This window comes from Mustela nigripes, chromosome 17 (genome assembly GCF_022355385.1).
Source record: "Mustela nigripes isolate SB6536 chromosome 17, MUSNIG.SB6536, whole genome shotgun sequence".
Taxonomy (NCBI): domain Eukaryota; kingdom Metazoa; phylum Chordata; class Mammalia; order Carnivora; family Mustelidae; genus Mustela; species Mustela nigripes.
The window spans coordinates 16,728,282-16,747,384 of NC_081573.1; the positions used below are offsets into that span (position 1 = coordinate 16,728,282).

Below are 19,103 nucleotides of genomic sequence, written 5' to 3' on the forward strand. Positions count from 1 at the left end.
AGAGAGAGAGAGAGGAGGAAACAGGCTCCCTGCTGAGCAGAGAGCCCGATGCGGGACTTGATCCCAGGACCCTGAGATCATGACCTGAGCCGAAGGCAGCGGCTTAACCCACTGAGCCACCCAGGCACCCAGTGATCTCTCTTTCGGTCAAATAAATAAAATCTTTTTTTTTTTTAAAGTGTTTTTTGCACAGCAGAAATTTTTAATGACAACTGACTTAAGAGGATTATGCTTTTGGTTTCTTAAGAAATCATCCCCAAGAAATCATTCCCAAGCTACCTAGTTACCTAGATTTTCCTCTGTTTTATCTTCTAGAAGTCCTTTAGTTTTGCATTGTACATTTAGGTTTGTAAAGAATTTTGAGTTTCTGAAGAATTTTGAAACCTGTCCCTAGCTTTATGTTTTTAATGTGGATATCCAGTTTTTCCATCTGCTTTTGTTGAATGACACCTTTCCTCATTGTATTGTATTTGTTCCTTTGTAAAAGATCAGTTGGCTCTATTTGTACGGATTTATTTCTGAGCACTCTGTTCTGTTTCATTGATCTGTCCGTTTTTTTTGACAGTACATAGTCTTGATTACTTTATCCTTGTAGTAAAGCATGAAGTCAGTGTTAGTGCTCCAACTCCTTTATCTTCAGTATAGTGTGGACTTACTTTGGGTCATTTGCCTTTCCATATGAACTTCAGAATCAGTCAACATCTACATAATAACATACTGAGATTTTGATATAGTAATGATTCTGTAGCTCACGTTTGGAATAACTGTCATCTTAACAATACTGAGTGTTCCTATCTATGAATATGGAATATTGCTTCATTTATTTAGTTCTTTGATTTCTTTCATCAGTTTTTTAGTTCTGTTATACATATTTTTAAAAAATTTATTCCTTAGTACTTTTTTATGTGCTAAATGGTTATGTATTTTTAATTTTAGTTTTTTATATTCATTGCTTGTATGTAGAAAAGAACTTGACATTTGTATGTTAACCTTGTAGCCTGCAACCTTGGCTATAATCACTTATTAATTCCAGGAGTTCTTTGTGTTGATTCTTTTGGAGTTTTGCATTGTCAACCATGTTGTCTGCAAACAAAGATGGTTTTATTTCTTCCTTTTTAATCTGTCTTCCTTTTAGTTATTTTTCTTGACTTGTTCCATTAGCTAGGACTTCCAGCACAATATTGAAAATAGTGGTGAGAACGGATAGGTTTTGGTAGGCGTTCTTATCAAATTGAGTAATTCCTAGTTTGCTGTGCGATTTTTAATCCTAAATGGTATTGACTTTTTTTTAAAGAATACTTTTTCCACATCTATTGACATGATACTATGACTTTTCTTCCTTTAGCCTGTTGACGTGTAATGGATCACATTACTTGATTTCGCAGTGCTGAGATAGCTTTGCATGTGTAGGAGAAATCTTCTCAGTTGGTTGTGTTGTATAATTCTATACATTGTTACATTTGGTAATGTTTTGTTGAGGATGTTTGCTTTTATGTTCTCGAGAGATACTACTTTGTAATTTTTCTTTCTTATAATGTCTTTAGGTAATTTTGGTAGTAAGGTATTGTTAGCTTCATAAAATGAGTTAGGAACTCTTGTTCTATTTTCTGGAAGATATTATAGAGTATTATTATTACTTCCTATTTAAATGGTGGGTAGAATTCACCAGATGAAACCATCTGTGTCTGATGCTTTCTGTTTTAGGTTGTTAGGGATTCAGTTTCTTTAACAGGTACAGACATAGGTTATCTTTCTTTTTGTGTGTGTTTTGCTAATTTTGACTTTTTAAAAAATATTTTATTTCTTTATTTGAGAGAGAGACGGTGAGAGAGAGTATGAGCGAGGAGAAGGTTAGAGAGAGAAGCAGACTCCCCATGGAGCTGGGAGCCCGATGCGGGACTCGATCCCGGGACTCCAGGATCATGACCTGAGCTGAAAGCAGTCACCCAACCAACTGAGCCACCCAGGCGCCCTAATTTTGACTTTTTAAGACTTTGTTTAATCTAAGTTATCTAATATGCTTTCATACAGTTCATAGCATTTTTTTAAAAAAGATTTTATTTGACAGACAGAGATCACAAGTAGGCAGAGAGGCAGGCAGAGAGAGAGGAGGAAGCAGGCTCCCTGCTGAGCAGAGAGCCTGACGTGGGGCTCAATCCCAGGACCCCGGGATCATGACCTGAGCCGAAGGCAGAGGCTTTAACCCACTGAGCCACCCAGGCGTCCCTTCATAGCATTTTTTTATAATACTTCTAATTTCTGTGATGTGAGTAGTCAGACACTTTTTCATTATGGATTTTAGTAGTTTTAACCTTTTCCTTTTTTATTTTCATGATCATTTCAGATAAACATTTCTAATTTTGTTGATCTTTTAAAGAAACATAGTTTTGTTTTATATATGTTCTCTATTTTGTTTTCCTATTCTCTCATTTATTTTTCACCTATTCTTTATTTCTTTAATTCCTTTTGTATCAAGTTTTTCTCCTTAGTTTCTTAAGGTACAAAATAAGGTTATTCTTTTGAGATTTTTTTTTTTAAGGATTTTATTTATTTGACAGAGATCACAAGTAGGCAGAGAGGCAAGCAGAGAGAGAAAGAGGCGGAAGCAGGTTCCCTGCTAAGCAGAGAGCCCAATGCGGGACTCGATCCCAGAACCTTGAGATCATGACTTGAGCTGAAGGTAGAGGCTTAACCCACTGAGCCATCCAGGCGCCCCTCCTTTGAGATCTTTTAAAAATATTGGCAGTTACAGGTCTAAATATACCTTTTTTGTAATGTTTTATATGTATCTCTTATGTTCACTTTCATTCATCTGAAAGTTTTCTAATTTTCCTCACAATTTTTTCTTTGACATTTTAGTTAGTTAAGAGTGAGTTGTAGGGGCACCTAAGTGGCTCAGTCAGCTAAGCATCTGACTCTTGATTTTGGCCCAGGTCATGATCTCAGGGTTGTGGGATCAAGCCCTGCTCTTGCTCCGCACTCGGTGGGGAATTTGCTTGGGAGTCTCGCTCTCCCTCTGCACCTCCCCCAGTGCTCTCTCTCTAAAATAATTTTTTTTAAAGATTTTATTCATTTATTTGACACACAGAGATCACAAGTAGGCAGAGCAGCAGGCAGAGAGAAAGGGGGAAGCAGGCTCCCGGCTAAGCAGAGAGCCCAATGTATAGTTTGATCCCAGGACCCTGAGACCATGATCTGAGCTGAAGGCAGAGGCCTAACCCTCTGAGCCACCCAGGTGCCCCCAAAATAAATAAATCTTCTTAAAAAGTAAGTTGTATACATTCCACATAGTTGTAATATTTGATTTTTTTCACATTTTTGTTATTGACTTCTAATTCATTATTAGAATATACTTTGTATGATTTTTATTTCTGTAATCTTATTGAGACATGGCCTAAGACATGTTCTAAGATGTATTCTATCCTGGAGAATGTGTTGTGTACTTGAGAAGAATTGTATTTTGCTATTATAGATTAGCATTTTTATTGAAATCTTTGATCTGGGCGGTTTATAGTCTTGTTCATGTCTTCTGCTTTTTGTTGAACATCTTCCTAGTTCTTCTAGCCATTATTGAAAGTGGTTTGAATGTTCTTAGTACTGTTAAATTGTCAGTTGTTACTTCATGTATTTTGTAACTATGTTTTTAGGTGCATTCTTTGTCACTGAAGCATTTTTATGATAGTAGCTTTAAAATACTTGTAAGATAATTCTAACATGTTTGTACATCTTGTTAGTGTTTTTTGGTGGTCTTTTCTCATTTACGTTGAATATTCCTCATTCTTGCTAGGATGAGTTAGTTTTGATTGTACTCTGATAATTTGGTCTTATGACATTCTGGTTTCTAGGTAGATGTTACTTGGTGAGCTGGAATTTAGTCATGGCTCTATTCACACACGCAGTTTGTGGAGGCCACCGCTTGGTGGAAGGGGAAAAGGCCTTTGTTCCTGCTGTGTTAAGGGCGGTAGTGTCTGATTATACACTGCCTCTTCGGATGCCTGTCAACTAGTAGAAGGTGGAACACCAGCTAATAAATGCCAGGTCACAAGGATAGTCAAGGCCCTAATCACACTCACACCTTCCCAGTGCACCTGTCCACCAGGAGATGATGAGGTGGGTTTTATTTCTGGGCTATGATGTCAGTGTTCCACTCACATCTTTGTAGGGTCCACATTATTGATGTGCCAGGATTGGCAGCCGGGTTTCTGCTCATACAGCAACTCAATGTACCTATTGTTGGGGAGAAGGGACAATGCGTCTTTATTCCTGGGCTGGGATGATAGCACTGACAGATAACTTACCGGCAAGGGAGTGGTGCTCCTGGTTGGTGTGCAGGACGGTGTGGGAGATAGGGAGCATTTCTCTTTGTACCATTCAGGTAACACAGAGTTGGCATCGTCAAAAGGGCTTTTTGTTCTGGAGGCCACAACCTTTTCAACCCTTGTCTGAGGAAAACAGGCATATCATGGATGTTTTTTGTTTTCTTGTTATTAGGGCGGGATTTGGTTTTTTTGGTAATTATTTACATCTGGTGACCTTACTAATTTGCAGTATTCTCTGGTAATTAGGTCTGAAGCCAAAAAACAAAAACAAAACCCCTCTCCTCCAAGGAAGTTACCACTGGGCTGGGTTGTTCCTTGAGTCCCAAAGTCCATAACCAGTTTGCCCCCAGTTCTGTTTCAGATTCTTCTTATGTTTGTTTCATGTACTTATCCTCATGGACTTTGTCTAGTAAGTGGGGAGGAATGGGGCAAAATATGTTGACTCCATCTTCAGAATGCTTTGGGCTATCTTTATTCTTTTGCACATAGGATTTTTGGGGTTTTTTTCCTCCTGATGTTAAGATTCTTCTGTTATGGCAGCACCTGGGTGACTCAGTCAATGTGTCTGCCTTTGGCTCAGGTCATGATCCTGGGGTCCTGGGATGAAGCCTCACGGGGAGCCCGCTTCTCCCTCTCTTACTCCCCCATCTTGTCTGTCAAATATACATAAAATCTTTAAAAGAAAAAAAAAGATTCTTGTTATTACTGATTTTAATCCATTTGGTTGTGATTGCTTTATTGTGATTTGCTTGGATGAGTTGAACTTCCTGGGTGTGCGGGTTTATAGTTTTCACCAAATTTGGAAAATTTCTTTAAATTTCTTTTTTGGTCCTGCTCATTCTATTTGCTCTCTTCCAGAGACCCCAATTACAATAAAGAGGTTGACTGCAATTATTCCATAGTTTTGTTAACCAATTTACTTAAGTCTGATTTTCTGTTTCAACTTGTAGTTTTTGATGCTGTGTTCTCAAGCTTACTATTTTTTCGTAGTGTCTACTCTATGTCGTTGACTGTATTTTTCAATCTTGGATATTTTTTAACCTCTTGAATTTTGTTTAGGCCTTTTTAATATTGTCCACTTCTTAACATAATTTCTTCTTCCTTGTTGGGCATGTGAAATAGACGGTTGTAGTGACAGTATCTATTGCCAAATATAAAATCTAGCAAATCAAATATAAAATCATTTTGTGATTTCTGCAGATAAACTCTTCCCCTCACACCCCTGCCACACCCAGACTCTAGCAGAGCCCAGCTGTTGAGCGAGCAAGGTTTGGTATAAGCCTCAGATGGCGAAGCATCCCCCCCACACCCATGTTATGTATTGTACCTCAATAGCTAATGCTTTAAATGGCCACTTTGGTTTGCATCTGTAAATGAAGGCCTTGGATGTTGTTTAATTGTCCTTAAAAGAAATAAAACTTTTCTGAGTAAAAAAAAAAATTCTATTGATTTTCCTTATTGTACTCATGTATTCCTGCAATTTTACATTCCTGTTTTGTTTCCTACCAGTCATACATCATAAAATTTGCTGTCCTTGGTATTTTTTTGGTTCTAGAAATACACTGAAGCTTTATTCTGCAATATAACTATGTTACCTGGTAACAGTTTTTTCCTATTTAAGATTGTCTTTAGGGGCACCTGGGTGGCTCAGTGGGTTAAGCCTCTGCCTTCGGCTCAGGTCATGATCTCAGGGTCCTGGGATCGAGTCCCGCATCGGGCTCTCTGCTCAGCAGGGAGCCTGCTTCCCTCTCCCTCTCTCTCTCTCTCTCTCTCGGGCTGCCTCTCTGTCTACTTGTGATTTCTCTCTGTCAAATTAATAAATAATCTTTTTTTTTTTTAAAGATTTTGTCTTTAAACTTTATTAGGTGGGACCAGAGAGCCTTCAGTACTAACTTGCTTCTCTATTGAGGCAATAACTTTTCAAGTAATCTAACCAGTGCCCTTTATATCATGGAATTTATTGCTCTGGATGACGGGGACACAAACTATTCCTGGCTGTGTGAGCTCCCAAGGGTTACCTGTGCTTTTTCTAAGCATTTCTTTTGCTGGCTTCAGGTGGTTACCTCCATGCACTGATCAAGACTTGCTCTAGTAGTCAGGCCTGCAAACTGGCTTTCTGTGCCTCCCTGGGCTCTCATCTCCATCTTGGTATCACGGTGCTCCCCCTGTATTCCTCCTTCCTATGCTGAGATGTGGAAATGTCTACTAGGAAGTAAGTAGAGTCAAAAATATAGATATCACATTAGTTTACACTTGGTTAGGTGTTTCTGCTGTCCATTGTTCAGTATCTGAAAACAGTTGCTGCTTGTATTTTATCTGTGTTACTTTGGGCAGGAAGGTAAATCCAGTCTATTCTCCCATTTTGACTGCAAACAGTATTTTTTTTTAAAGTTCTGTTCTTAAAGAAAAATTGTCAGGAACACAAAAATTCCATACATTCTTCTCCAAGTTTACATAATATTAACATATTACATTACTATAATATAGTGATCAAAACGAGGACATTAACATTGGCATAGTGTTGTCAAATTAAATACTGGCTTTTTAAAAATTTTTTTTATTTTTATTTTTATTTATTTATTTATTTATTTATTTATTTTTAAAGATTTTATTTATTTATTTGACAGAAATCACAAGTAGATGGAGAGGCAGGCAGAGAGAGAGAGAGGGGGAAGCAGGCTCCCCGCTGAGCAGAGAGTCCGACTTAACCCACTGAGCCACCCAGGCGCCCCAAAATACTGGCTTTTTTTTTAAAGATTTTATTTATTTCATTTTATTTTAAAGATCTTATTTATTTGACAGAGACAGTGACAGTGGGAACACCACCAGTATGAGTGGGAGAGGGAGAAGCAGGCTTCCCACTGAGGAGGGAACCCAATGCGGCACTCCATCCCAGGACCCTGGGATCATGACCTGAGCCTAAAGTCAGACACTTAATGACTGAGCCACCCAGGTGCCCCAAGATTTTATTTATTTTAAAGATAGAGAGTGGAGGGGAAGAACGGAAGGAGAGGGATGGACAAACTCTGTGCTAGGCACAGAATCCAAAGCGAGATTCAGCTCCATGACAGAGATTATGACCTGAACCGAAATCAAGAGTTGGGTGCTTAACTGACTGAGCCATCCAGGCGGTCCTAAAGTACCAGCTTTATTTTAATTTCACCAAACCTTCTCCAGTAATGTCCCAAAGATCAAATCCAAATTCCTGCATTGTATTTAGTTGTCAAATATCCTCAGTCTCTTCCAGGCTTTTGGGAGTTTTTCATTCTACCCTTGCCACTTATGACCTTGAAAGGTCATGGGTTTCTGAAGTACTGGGTAAGTTATTATATAGAAAATTCTTCATTTTCAGTTTTTCAGTTTATCTGAAGTTTCCTCATGATTACATTATGGTTATGCTTTTTTTTTTTTTTTTAAGATTTTATTTATTTGAGAGAGAGAACACGAGAGGCGGGGAGGGTCAGAGGGAGAAGCAGACTTGTTGCTAGGCAGGGAGCCTGATGTGGGACTTGATCCCAGGACTCCAGGATAATGACCTGAGCTGAAGACAGTTGCTTAACCAACTGAGCCATGCAGGCACCCCCCCCCCCGCTTTTTTTTTTTTTTTAACTAATTAAAAAACTGTATTTACTGGGGCACCTGGGTGGCTCAGTGCGTTAAGGCCTCTGCCTTTGGCTTGGGTCATAATCCCAGGGTCCTGGGATTGAACCCCACTTCGGGCTCTCTGCTCAGTGGGGAGCCTGCTTCCTCCTCTCTCTCTGCCTACCTGTGATCTCTGTCAAATAAATAAATAAAATCTTAAAAAAAAATCGTATTTACTTAGAAGCATTCAGAATGTCAACAAAACAGCTGCAACTTTTTTTTTAATTAAAGTAGTGTTCAGTTAACAGAACAATAATTATTTTGTAGAAGCTGCATCAGAGACAACTGAAGACGAAAAACTACCATCCCCGTATATAACTAATTTGTTATTAACAAATAGTGCACCAACAAGAACCTGCTTTAAGTTTCCATGCCAATTTACAACCCCCATACTATACCAGGCAAGGTTAGTGGCTATTAAAAACACCGCCAGGACAGGGCTATCTAAAGACACATTTGGTGGTGTGTTAACTATATTAAAAAAAGACACCATACAGTTTAAAAACAAATCTTACACAGCCTACGTTAAAATTTTTTTTTAAAGACTGAGTTGCATATAGGTGGGTTAAATGCTTTATAGACCAAAAAACCTGCTAGAGCCGCCTTCCTCCTCCTCCTCATCATCTTCATTTGCCCCCTCCTCCTCCTCATCTTCCTTCTTTTTCTTGCTCTTTTCAGCCTGGACAATTCCCTTCTTTGCCGCATCAGACTTTCCTTTAGCTCGGTATGCAGCGATGTCCTTTTCATGTTTTTCCTTCAGCTTAGCAGCCTTCTTGTCATAAGGCCGCTCGTTCTCTGCAGCAGCATCGTTCCACATCTCTCCCAGTTTCTCTGCAGCATCACCACCGGATAGGCCGGGATGTTCTCCTTTCATTTGGGGCGGTCCTCAGAACAAAACAAGAAAAGGCCGATGGAGGCCTCTTGGGTGCATTGGGATCCTTGAACTTCTTGTTTCATTTCTCTTTCATAATAGCCCTTGTCCGCCTTTGCCATCTCTTCAAATTTTCCTTTCTCTTCCACCTTTCTGAGGGCTTCTTAGAAAACTTTGAGAAGCTGACTGCAGCATCTGGGTGCTTCTTTTTGTGCTTCTCTTGGCAAGCTGGCACAAAGAATGCATATGATGATGTTTTGCCTCTTAGGATCTCCTTTGCCCATGTTTACTTTCCTCAGTGAGGCACAGAGTCACCCAGTGCCTGTCTGGCTCTCACTTGCTCCAGCGGGTCTTTTTTCTTTCTTTCTTTCTTAAGTCAGACTACTCCTCCCACGGTAAGCCCTTGCTTAGTGCCTCACTCTGGGTACTATATACGCCCATGTCTTACTACTGGTGATCATTTCAAAAAGGTGGTTATATGGAATGTTCTCCTTGTAATATATCATATATATATATATATATATATATATTCCAATATATATATTTGGGATAGATACTTTGATGTAATTCTAATGGCTTGTTTCTCTTTGAACTTTTGCCTTTATGTTTTAGTATCCATCAACGAATTTTGTATGTAATTATTACTATTATTACAGTGTTTTCCTATCTTCCTCATTCCTTTTACATCTGTTAATTAGAATTCTTCACCACTAAGCGGAAAAAGGATTCCATTATTGGAAGCTAATTTCAGGGTTCACTGCAACAAAAAACAAGATAGTCGGTGGAACATTCTCTTGTATTTGGGGGGGAAAAAACCAAAAACTTGTATGTAGACTAGGGAGAATGTGGAAAGGATAAAGTACCACATGAAAATGGAAAGGAATGAAGTTTTAACAATTTGAGCACCGAGAGAAGTAGCAAAAAAAAAAAGTTAATAGCAATAATTACATTATGGTTTATTGAATCAGTACTCTGTGAAATGACAGGGGTTCTTAACAAAGTCCAAAGAAAAATGTTAATGTAATGTGACCAAAATATAGCTGTAATTACAAATAAGACATAATAAGGATATCTTGTATTTATCGAATTTTCATTTACTTATTTAATCATTTCAAAAAGTAAGTGCCAAGATACGTGGTTATTTTGTTTCAATTTTTAAATATATATATATATATATATGTAATTTTTCAGGTCAGAGAAAAGGAAAATTATAAAATACACAAAAGCGTGTAAGGCAAGGAGTTCTAAAGTATTAACAATAAGAGAGAAAGAAATCAGCATTGATGGTAACTCAGAATAACCAAATAAAATGGGATCAAAGAGCAAATCAGCAGTGTGATCACATTATATAGCCCAGTAAACAGGATTGTAATAAAATAGAGTTGAACTGGTGCCTGGGTGGCTCAGTCCGTTAAGCATCTACCCTTAGCTCAGGTCATGAACCTAGGGTCCTTGGATTGAGTCCCACATTGGGCTCTCTGCTCCATGGTGGAGCCTGCTTCCCCTTTGCCTCTCTCTGTCTCTCATGAGTAAATTTTTTTTTTTAAAGATTTTATTTATTTATTTGACAGAGAGAAATCACAAGTAGACGGAGAGGCAGGCAGAGAGAGAGAGAGAGGGAAGCAGGCTCTCCGCTGAGCAGAGAGCCCGATGCGGGACTCGATCCCAGGACTCTGAGATCATGACCTGAGCCGAAGGCAGCGGCTTAACCCACTGAGCCACCCAGGCGCCCCAGTAAATTTTTTTTTTAATCATTTAATAGTTCAACTCTTTTTTTTAAAAGACATTAAATAGCATATATCCTAATAAAAAGATTAACAACAGAGACTTATTATTTTGTAGCATGATACATCTACCAAATGTGTGTGTATGTATGTGTATACACAAACTTTATGTATACATGTATATGTGTGTGTGTACATATGTGTATCTATGTGTGTGTATACATCTATATCTATGTATACATATAGTTTAAATATTTTATTTACTTGAGAATGAATGGGTAAGCAAGAGAGAAAGCACTGGGAAGAAGGAGAAGCAGATTCCCCACTGAGCAAGGAGCCCAATCCCAGGACCCTGAGATCATGACTTGAGCCAAAGGCACATAGATGCTTAACTAACTGAGCCATCCAGGCACCCCTAAGTGTATATTTTTAAAAATTGATAATTAAAATAAAATACTAATTAGGAATATTTAAAGCAAAACAATTCAATATATCCAGTAAGATTATTGCTGGGTCATGCAAAAATTCTGGGGAAGACCAGTTTGAAAAACTAAAATCCCCTAATGGTGACATAACTGTATCTAACACTAGGTAAATTTTCTTAAAAAACATCTGATAACCAGTGGCTCATAATTAACATTAATTGCATAACCAGGTCAACTCTCCTGACTAAAGAAAGAGATGATGGACAATTAAGAATTGCAATTTTAGGGGCACCTGGGTGGCTCAGTGGGTTGAGCCGCTGCCTTCGGCTTGGGTCGTGATCTCAGGGTCCTGGGATCGAGTCCCGCATCGGGCTCTCTGCTCAGCAGGGAGCCTGCTTCCCTCTCTCTCTCTCTCTCTGCCTGCCTCTCTGTCTACTGTGATCTCTCTCTGTCAAATAAATGAATGAAGTCTTTAAAAAAAAAAAAAGAATTGCAATTTTATCTCTGTTCACTAATTTTTTTCTTTTGTTTTTCCTTTCCTTTCTAAAATCGAAGTTCTATTGATTGTTAAGTTGCCACAACCCAGCAAGCCAACACTAACAGGGAACAAAAAGTATAAATATACAAAACCCAATTGAAGCCATGGTAATAATAGAGTTGTAGACCCTCCAAATTTAAGTTTAACTAAGTTTATAATCATTAAAATAGTTGTAGATTTTCTCCTCCTTTATAAATCTTAAGAGACAGATACAAATTGTCTTAGTAAATTTTACAAAAGATTTATAAGTGCCCCTTTCCTTTGGATGCCTTTTGGTACTGCCTAGAGGTCAAAAGGCTCTTTAAAGGAATTGTGTTGTGGTTGGTAGTTAGCCAGCTAAGTCTGTCACGTCAAAACAGAATTTTTTTAAAAAAGATTTTATTTATCTACCTAACGGAGAGAGAAAGATCACAAGTAGGCAAAGAGGCAGGCAGAGAGAGAGGGGGAAGCAGGCTCCCCACTGAGCAGAGAGCCCGATGCTGAGCTTGATCCCAGGACCCCGGGATCATGACCTGAGGTGAAGGCAGAGGCTTAATCCACTGAGCCACCCAGGCGCCCCCCCAAACAGAAATTTTAAAAGAAATCAATCACTTGATGGCAATGGAAAGAAAATTACTTATCTAACATTAAAAACAATAGAAAATTAAAAACCTACAAAAATATCAGGGAGGGCCATAAGACTTTAAAACCACATACATAGGGGCACCTCGGTGGCTCAGTGGGTTAAGCCTCTACCTTCAGCTCGGGTCATGATCTCAGGGTCCTAGGACCGAGCCCCGCATTGGGCTCTCTTCTCAGCGGAGAGCCGGCTTCCCCCTCTCTCTCTACCTGCCTCTCTGCCTGTCAAATAAAATCTTTTTAAAAAACCACATACATAGTATGTGACTAGAAGTTTTAACTCTGGAGGAAGAAAAGTACATCATGTGTAACAAAAAGTTAGAATGCAAAAGATTTATTTGAATAATATTACAAATTAATAAGCCAAAAACAATAGACAAAAGAATGAAAACACAAACATGTAACTATAAACAAAACATGTCTGGAAAAGAAATTCATGTGAAATTGACTAATTAATAGGTGTGGAAAATGTTTCACTAATTATCAGAAATGAATAGGGACCATCCTATCTAAATAGATATTCAGAATGTTAACCAATATAAAAAGGAGAAATGAAAACAAATATTTGGCAATCTAACAAAAAAAACATACATCACCTGTCACTGAGTAATTCTGCTAAACAGAGTGGCCAGGAAGTCTGGAAACAATAAGAGCAACATAATCCCCTTGATTACTTCTTATTACAATGCATGGACTTCCCTAGTAAAACTCAGAAGCAAAGGCTTTTGTACATGTCTTTCATTCAAAAGACGAAACACCAGTACAACTTTTTTTTTTATGTCAAGTAAGGTGCTTACCCACACTAAAGGCACTCCCGCATTCCTTACATTCATAGGGTTTCTTACCAGTATGAATTCTCTGATGTTTTGTAAAGGAGGAACTGTGTCTAAAGGCTTTCCCACAGGCCTTGCATTCATAAGGTTTCTCTCCAGTATGAATTCTCTGATGCTCAGTAAGGGCTGAACTATGTCTGAAAGCCTTCCCACACACCTTACATTCATAAGGTTTTTCACCACTGTGAATCCTCTGATGTTGTATAAGTGCTGAAGTAAGTCTAAAGAACTTTCCACACTCTTTACATTCATAAGGTTTCTGACCACTGTGAATTCTCTGATGTCGAGTAAGTTCACTGCCTACTCCAAAAGCTTTCCCACATTCCTTGCATTTATAGGGTTTCTCACCAGTATGAATTCTCTGATGTCTAGTCAGCGATGAACTGTTTCTAAAGACCTTTCCACATGCCTTGCATTCATAGGGTTTCTTTCCGGTATGAATTCTCTGATGTCGAGCAAGTTCTCTACAGACTCCAAAGGTCTTCCCACATTCTTTACATGCATAAGGCTTCTCACCTGTATGAATTCTCTGATGTTCAATAAGCTGTGAACTAATTCTGAAGACTTTCTCACATTGTATACATTTGTATGGTTTCTCACCAGTATGAATTCTCTGATGTTCAGTTAGCTGTGAATGGAACCTAAAGTCCTTGCCACATTCCATACATTTGTAAGGTTTCTCATCAGTATGGATTTTCTGGTGTCGAGTAAGTTGTGTATGAACTCTAAAGGATTTACCACAGAAAGTGCATTCATAGGGTTTCTCAGCATCATGAATTACTTGAAGTGGAGGCATTTCTTCAACTCTTCTAATGGTCCTTTCATATTTCTTACATTTATAGCACTTCTGATCATCATGCATTTTCTGTATACTAAGGTCTTCATAAAAACTAAATGCATTTTCAGATTCCATATATTTACAAGGTTTCATACCACTATGTATTTTCAGTTGTAGGGTATGTGGGTCATCGCCAAAGGTCTTCCAATATGCATTATATTGATATGTTTTCTCACCAGTGTGTATTCTCTCATACTCACCAAAATTTAAGTCACAGCTAAGGACCTTCCCATATTCCTTATATGCATGGGGGTTTTTGCTATCATGAGTTGTCTGATGTGATATAACAGACTTGTAATCAGGCACTTTTTTGGAGTTGATTTTCATTTGACTGAAATATCCCACTTCAGATCTTTGTACTTCACACTTGCCTTTGCTTTGCTGGTCATTTCTGAAAATGGAGCTCTCAAGACCAATGAATTTACTCTCTGTTACTTTGCACTGAGACCCACTGTTTTCAGTGATGTCCTTTCTAGTAGACAAACACTTCTTGTCATAGTTGGAATCCAAATCTGAAAGAGAGGGGAAAAGAAACACAATTTTTGTTTTTGTGTGCCATAAAAATGAAACATTTATGCAATGCAGAGGAGAAATACTGTGAATACAAACAATACAAGTGATACAAGTGAGTGATTAAAATACCTCAATTAAGTTTTAAGAAAATCAGAGAATAATGAAAGCATAATGTAAAATTGTGACGTTTATGATAAGGGAAACAGATAAAGTCAGTGGGTCTGACATTTAGGTGTTGATCATCACTTAGTAAACTTGTTGAGAGTGCTAATGTTTGGGAACCAATCCAGGTAAACTGACCAACATCTAAAGATGTAGAACAAGTCAGTATCATGTACAGATAAAGCTAATGCAGATCAGAATTTGATAATCTATACAAACTAGCAATTTTTTTTTTTAAAGTAGGCTCCAAGCCCCACGTGGAGCCCAGTGAGGACCTGAATGCATGACCCTGTGATCAAGACCTGAACTGAGATCAAGTGTTGGACACTTACCTGACTGAGCCACCCAGGCACCCCAGGTATGTTTTTTGTTTTTTTTTTTAAACAGTAGAATCCAAATACTTTACTGTGGAAACAAGGTGCTTATAAGACCTCATCTTAATCCGTTATCCCCTTTCACCTAATCTTTTTCTAACCTTTTTTTTAAAATTTATTTTTCATTTTTAACAATTATGTACAAGGGCATCTGGATGGCTCAGTTGGTTAAGGGTCCTCCCTTGGCTCAGAACATTTATCCCAGCATCCTGGGATCAAGTCCTCATCAGGCTCCTTGCTCAGTGAGGCTTCTCCCTCTCCTCCCAGCTTGTGCTCTGTCGCTATCTCTTTCTCTCTCAAATAAAATCTTAAAAAAAAAAGTTATGTATATATAAGAATAACACATTCACTTGTCTCCGTGCCTTCCAACCCTCACACTACACTGCAGTGATCTATATTCACACACGAGTAGTGAGTGTTTATGAACGATTTTTTTCTAATTGACTCTTTACTTACATATACTGTCTCCATCACTGCTGTTAATTTCCTGCCCTGCATAACCATGATTTTCTTTACCCAACATGTCAATAAAGATGAAGAATTTTATTTACTGTTCATTAGCTTTTTCACTGTGACACATCTATCCTACTGAAATCCTAGTCTGTATTTAAATGTTTCCTTCATGCTCTTTCCCAGATAAGCGCTTTCCTTCAGGCTCTTTCATTTTCCTGTACTCAAAGTCAACCATTGTTATACTCTGCAAGGCAGTTTCAGAATATTTTAGATATTACACTAGGTATAAATCATATCATAAGGCTTATGCAATTCTGAAAAGGGAAGAAGCTAATAGAAGCTAATAGAATGGAAAAGGTGGTACAGGTGAGCAAGAATGGAAGGAACTCTGTAATAAAGAATTTGTTGAGCAGTGGCTAGAGACTGGCAATTAGATAAGGAGGTAACCGGAGGAAAATCCAAAATGAATGATAAACACTGGATGATACAGGGCTAAAATAACTTCCTGTGACTGAATTATGTTGTAAGTAACAAAGGTATAATAATGCAACCATTATTTGATTAGAATAATAAAATTCTAAATGAACACCAGTATCAGTAAATCAAAATGTACTTCTACGTAAAAATGAAAGACTTTCCACCAAATGTGGAAAGGTAATTGAAATTACAATAATTTCAGAGAATGACCACATTGAAATTGCAGCTGACCCCAAAACTGGGTTGGGGTGCCCATGCCCTGCACCTTCAAAAACCCTTATAGAACTTTTGACTCACCCCAAACTATTAATAGCCTACTATTGACAGAGGAAACCTTTCCAAGAACAGTTGATTAATACATATTTTATATGCTTATATATTATGTACTTGTACTCATACAATAAAGTAAGCTAAAGAAAAGAAAATGTTAAAAATGTAAGAAGGGCACCTGGGTCGTTCAGTTGGTTGAGCGCCTGCCTTTGGCTCAAGTCATGATCCCAGGGTGGGATCAAGGCCTGCGTCTGACTCCCTAGCCTGGGGAGAGCCTGCTTCTTCCCCTCTGCCTGATGCACCCCTTGCTTGTGTGCTCTGTCAAATCAATATAGTCTTTTAAAAAAGAAAAAATACATTCACATATTATACTATCTTAATCAAAAAATTCACATGAAAGTGGACCCACACAGTTCAAACCTGTGCTGTTGAAGGGTCAACTGTATTACATATTAAAGTCTATGGAAGTCATCATTAGTCACACAAAAAGTAAGGATTTAAATGTTTACTTATTTTCATTTTTCCTTATTAACATAATGTGTACATCCCAATCAAGAAGATGGGAAACAATATAGTGACCTAATAAAAGGTGAAGGGGGGAATTCAATATATACAGAAGCAGATGTAGCTAGAAATCCTATAAAAATAAGTAAAATTATAAAAAATGATGAAAGAAAACTACCAGAGAAAGTATTTTCTAAACTGTTTTAAGACTGCTATGCTAATCAATTTGAAAATGTTGTCTTAGGGTGAATTATTTTCTAGGGAAATAGATATTAGAAACCCCAGAAGCCAAAAAAAATTTGAAAAAGACCAAGTTGCGAGACAGAAAACTGACACACCTCCCATGAAATAAAAAATCAAAAGTGTGCCTATTGCTCAGGTTGTGGTAGTAAAACAAGTAACAAGCTAGGGCTTCTGAAAGATTTGAGTCATGATGTGTGGCATAGGGAAGGGACATGTGCCCTTGATTATTGTGACAGAAAACAAGAAATCTGAATATATACACACTACTGCGGTGTGAGGATGGAAGACATGGGGACATGCTTTAACCGGACCCAAAACACCTAGAGGAGATAAGGGAGACCACCATCTGACAATACAAAAATCAAAGAAAGGGGAAAAAACCTTTGTGTAACTAAACTATGTTAAGTAAATAAGTAAAATTAATACCTCATATTGGTATTTTTAAAAAGATTTTATTTATTTGACAGAGACACAGCGAGAGAGGGAACATAAACAGGGGTAGAGGGAGAAGTAGGCCTCCCGGCTGAGCAGGGAGTCCAATGCTGGGGCTCGATCCCAGGACCCCGAGATCATGACCTGAGCCAAAGGCAGATGCTCAATGACTGAGTCACCAGATGCCCTCCTAGTATTGATTTTTTAAAAAAATACAACAGAAACAACAAAACTTAGACCAGAACAATACACTTTTTACCAATTCAGGTGTCTGGTCTGGGATAGGGAAGGTATAAGGTGGGCCTGGGAAAGTCTCAAAAAGCAAGAATAAATTTTAAGATTAAAGTACTGAGTCAGGGTGCCTGGGTGGCTCAGTTGGTTGGGTGACTGACTGTCTTTGGCTAAGGTCGTGTTCCCAGAGTCCCAGGCTTGAGTCCCACATCAGGCTCCCTCTGACCCTCGCCGCTCTTGTGCTCTCTCAAATAAATAAAATCTTAAAAAAAAAAAAAAAAAAAAGGACTGAGTCAGAGATACACGAAAATCACCATAAGAAAGAGCCATACAATTGGGCATCAAGAATTAAGACTGGTGAGCTAAAATAAACTGAACCAATAAAAAAATCCAATAAAAAATTCCATAATGAGATACAAACAAGAGAAAATCAGAAAATTTCAGATGCACCATTTTAAGTCACTAATTAGTTACAATCATAGGAAGAACATAAACACTCTTGCTGGTAACAGAACAACAGGGCAACTAATAAGTGCAGAAGGAATGATAGAAGAAAACACTGATAAAATCTTTAAAAAACTTTTCATTTATGTTTATTTGACAGACAGGGATTGTAAGTAGGCAGAGAGGCAGCCAGCAGGTGGGAAGCAGGCTCCCTGCTGAGCAGAGAGCCTGATATGGGGCTCAATCCCAGGACCCTGAGATCATGACCTGAGCCGAAGGTAGAGGCTTTAACCCACTGAGCTACCCAGGCGCACGATAAATGAAAATATTAATTGTAAAAATCATTAGGCAAATTATTAATAAGGAACTATATATTCATAGAATGACAAACTAAGACCACAGAGATTTCTTTTTTTAAGTATGCTTAACCAACTGAACCACCCAGGTGCCACTTAATGGAGATTGCCTTCTGACCATACTGTGTGAATTCACTTTCTCCCTCATTCTTTATTCCTTTGCTGTTATTTTTACCTTTCTTTATAGCACTTATCACTACTGTATGGGGTACATTTCCTAATTATTTGTTTTCCTATTTATTATACATCTCACTAGTGAGTCAATTCCATAATAACTATCCATTTTTCTCATCTCGTACTAATAGGGCTACCACAGTATTTATCTCAGTGCACACATGGTTTTTTGTTGAGAATTTATAGAAATCCAAATAGCAACATGGAAAAAACATTGGTTGTATGGGGGAAGATCTTAATTGGCTTCCCCAAGTGTTGAGCTTTTTTCCACAGGGCTTTGAATGGAGTTTTCCAGAAACATCACAGGGACCTTACTTCTTCCTAGAAAACCTGGGCTTTTTATTCTGATGATGGCTTTTCCTCTCTTACTAGCCCTCACTCACCTGATCCTCTGTTCTTGTCCTATCCCTCCCAACCCTCCAGAACAACTTCCCTTCCTCCAGTAAGGTGATTGGAAATGGCTTAAAAATGGAACAATCTAGGGCGCCTGGGTGGCTCAGTTGGTTGGACGACTGCCTTCGGCTCAGGTCATGATCCTGGAGTTCCAGGATCGAGTCCCACATCAGGCTCCCAGCTCCATGGGAAGTCTGCTTCTCCCTTTGACCTTCTCCTCACTCATGTTCTCTTTCACTGTCTCTCTTTCAAATAAATAAATAAAATCT

The 19,103-nt window shown here is 38.3% G+C and overlaps 1 protein-coding gene, 1 long non-coding RNA gene and 1 pseudogene across 9 annotated transcripts in view; 1 reads left to right on the plus strand and 2 right to left on the minus strand.

Moving 5' to 3' along the window:
- The window catches only part of LOC132005620 (uncharacterized), a 76,662-nt gene that overhangs the window by 24,626 nt on the left and 32,933 nt on the right, over positions 1 to 19,103 (plus strand). For both annotated transcript variants that reach the window (XR_009400854.1, XR_009400853.1), the window contains exon 2: positions 14,724 to 14,841. This is a non-coding gene — a long non-coding RNA (uncharacterized LOC132005620). The remainder of the gene's footprint in view (positions 1 to 14,723; positions 14,842 to 19,103) is intronic.
- On the minus strand, positions 8,156 to 9,259 carry LOC132005615 (high mobility group protein B1-like; annotated as a pseudogene).
- The window catches only part of ZNF529 (zinc finger protein 529), a 77,023-nt gene continuing 70,375 nt past the window's right edge, over positions 12,456 to 19,103 (minus strand). For all 7 annotated transcript variants that reach the window (XM_059382965.1, XM_059382962.1, XM_059382963.1 and 4 more), the window contains one exon: positions 12,456 to 14,320. In XM_059382965.1, the coding sequence (XP_059238948.1) occupies positions 12,918 to 14,320 (1,403 nt within the window). In that variant the 3' untranslated portion in view covers positions 12,456 to 12,917. The remainder of the gene's footprint in view (positions 14,321 to 19,103) is intronic.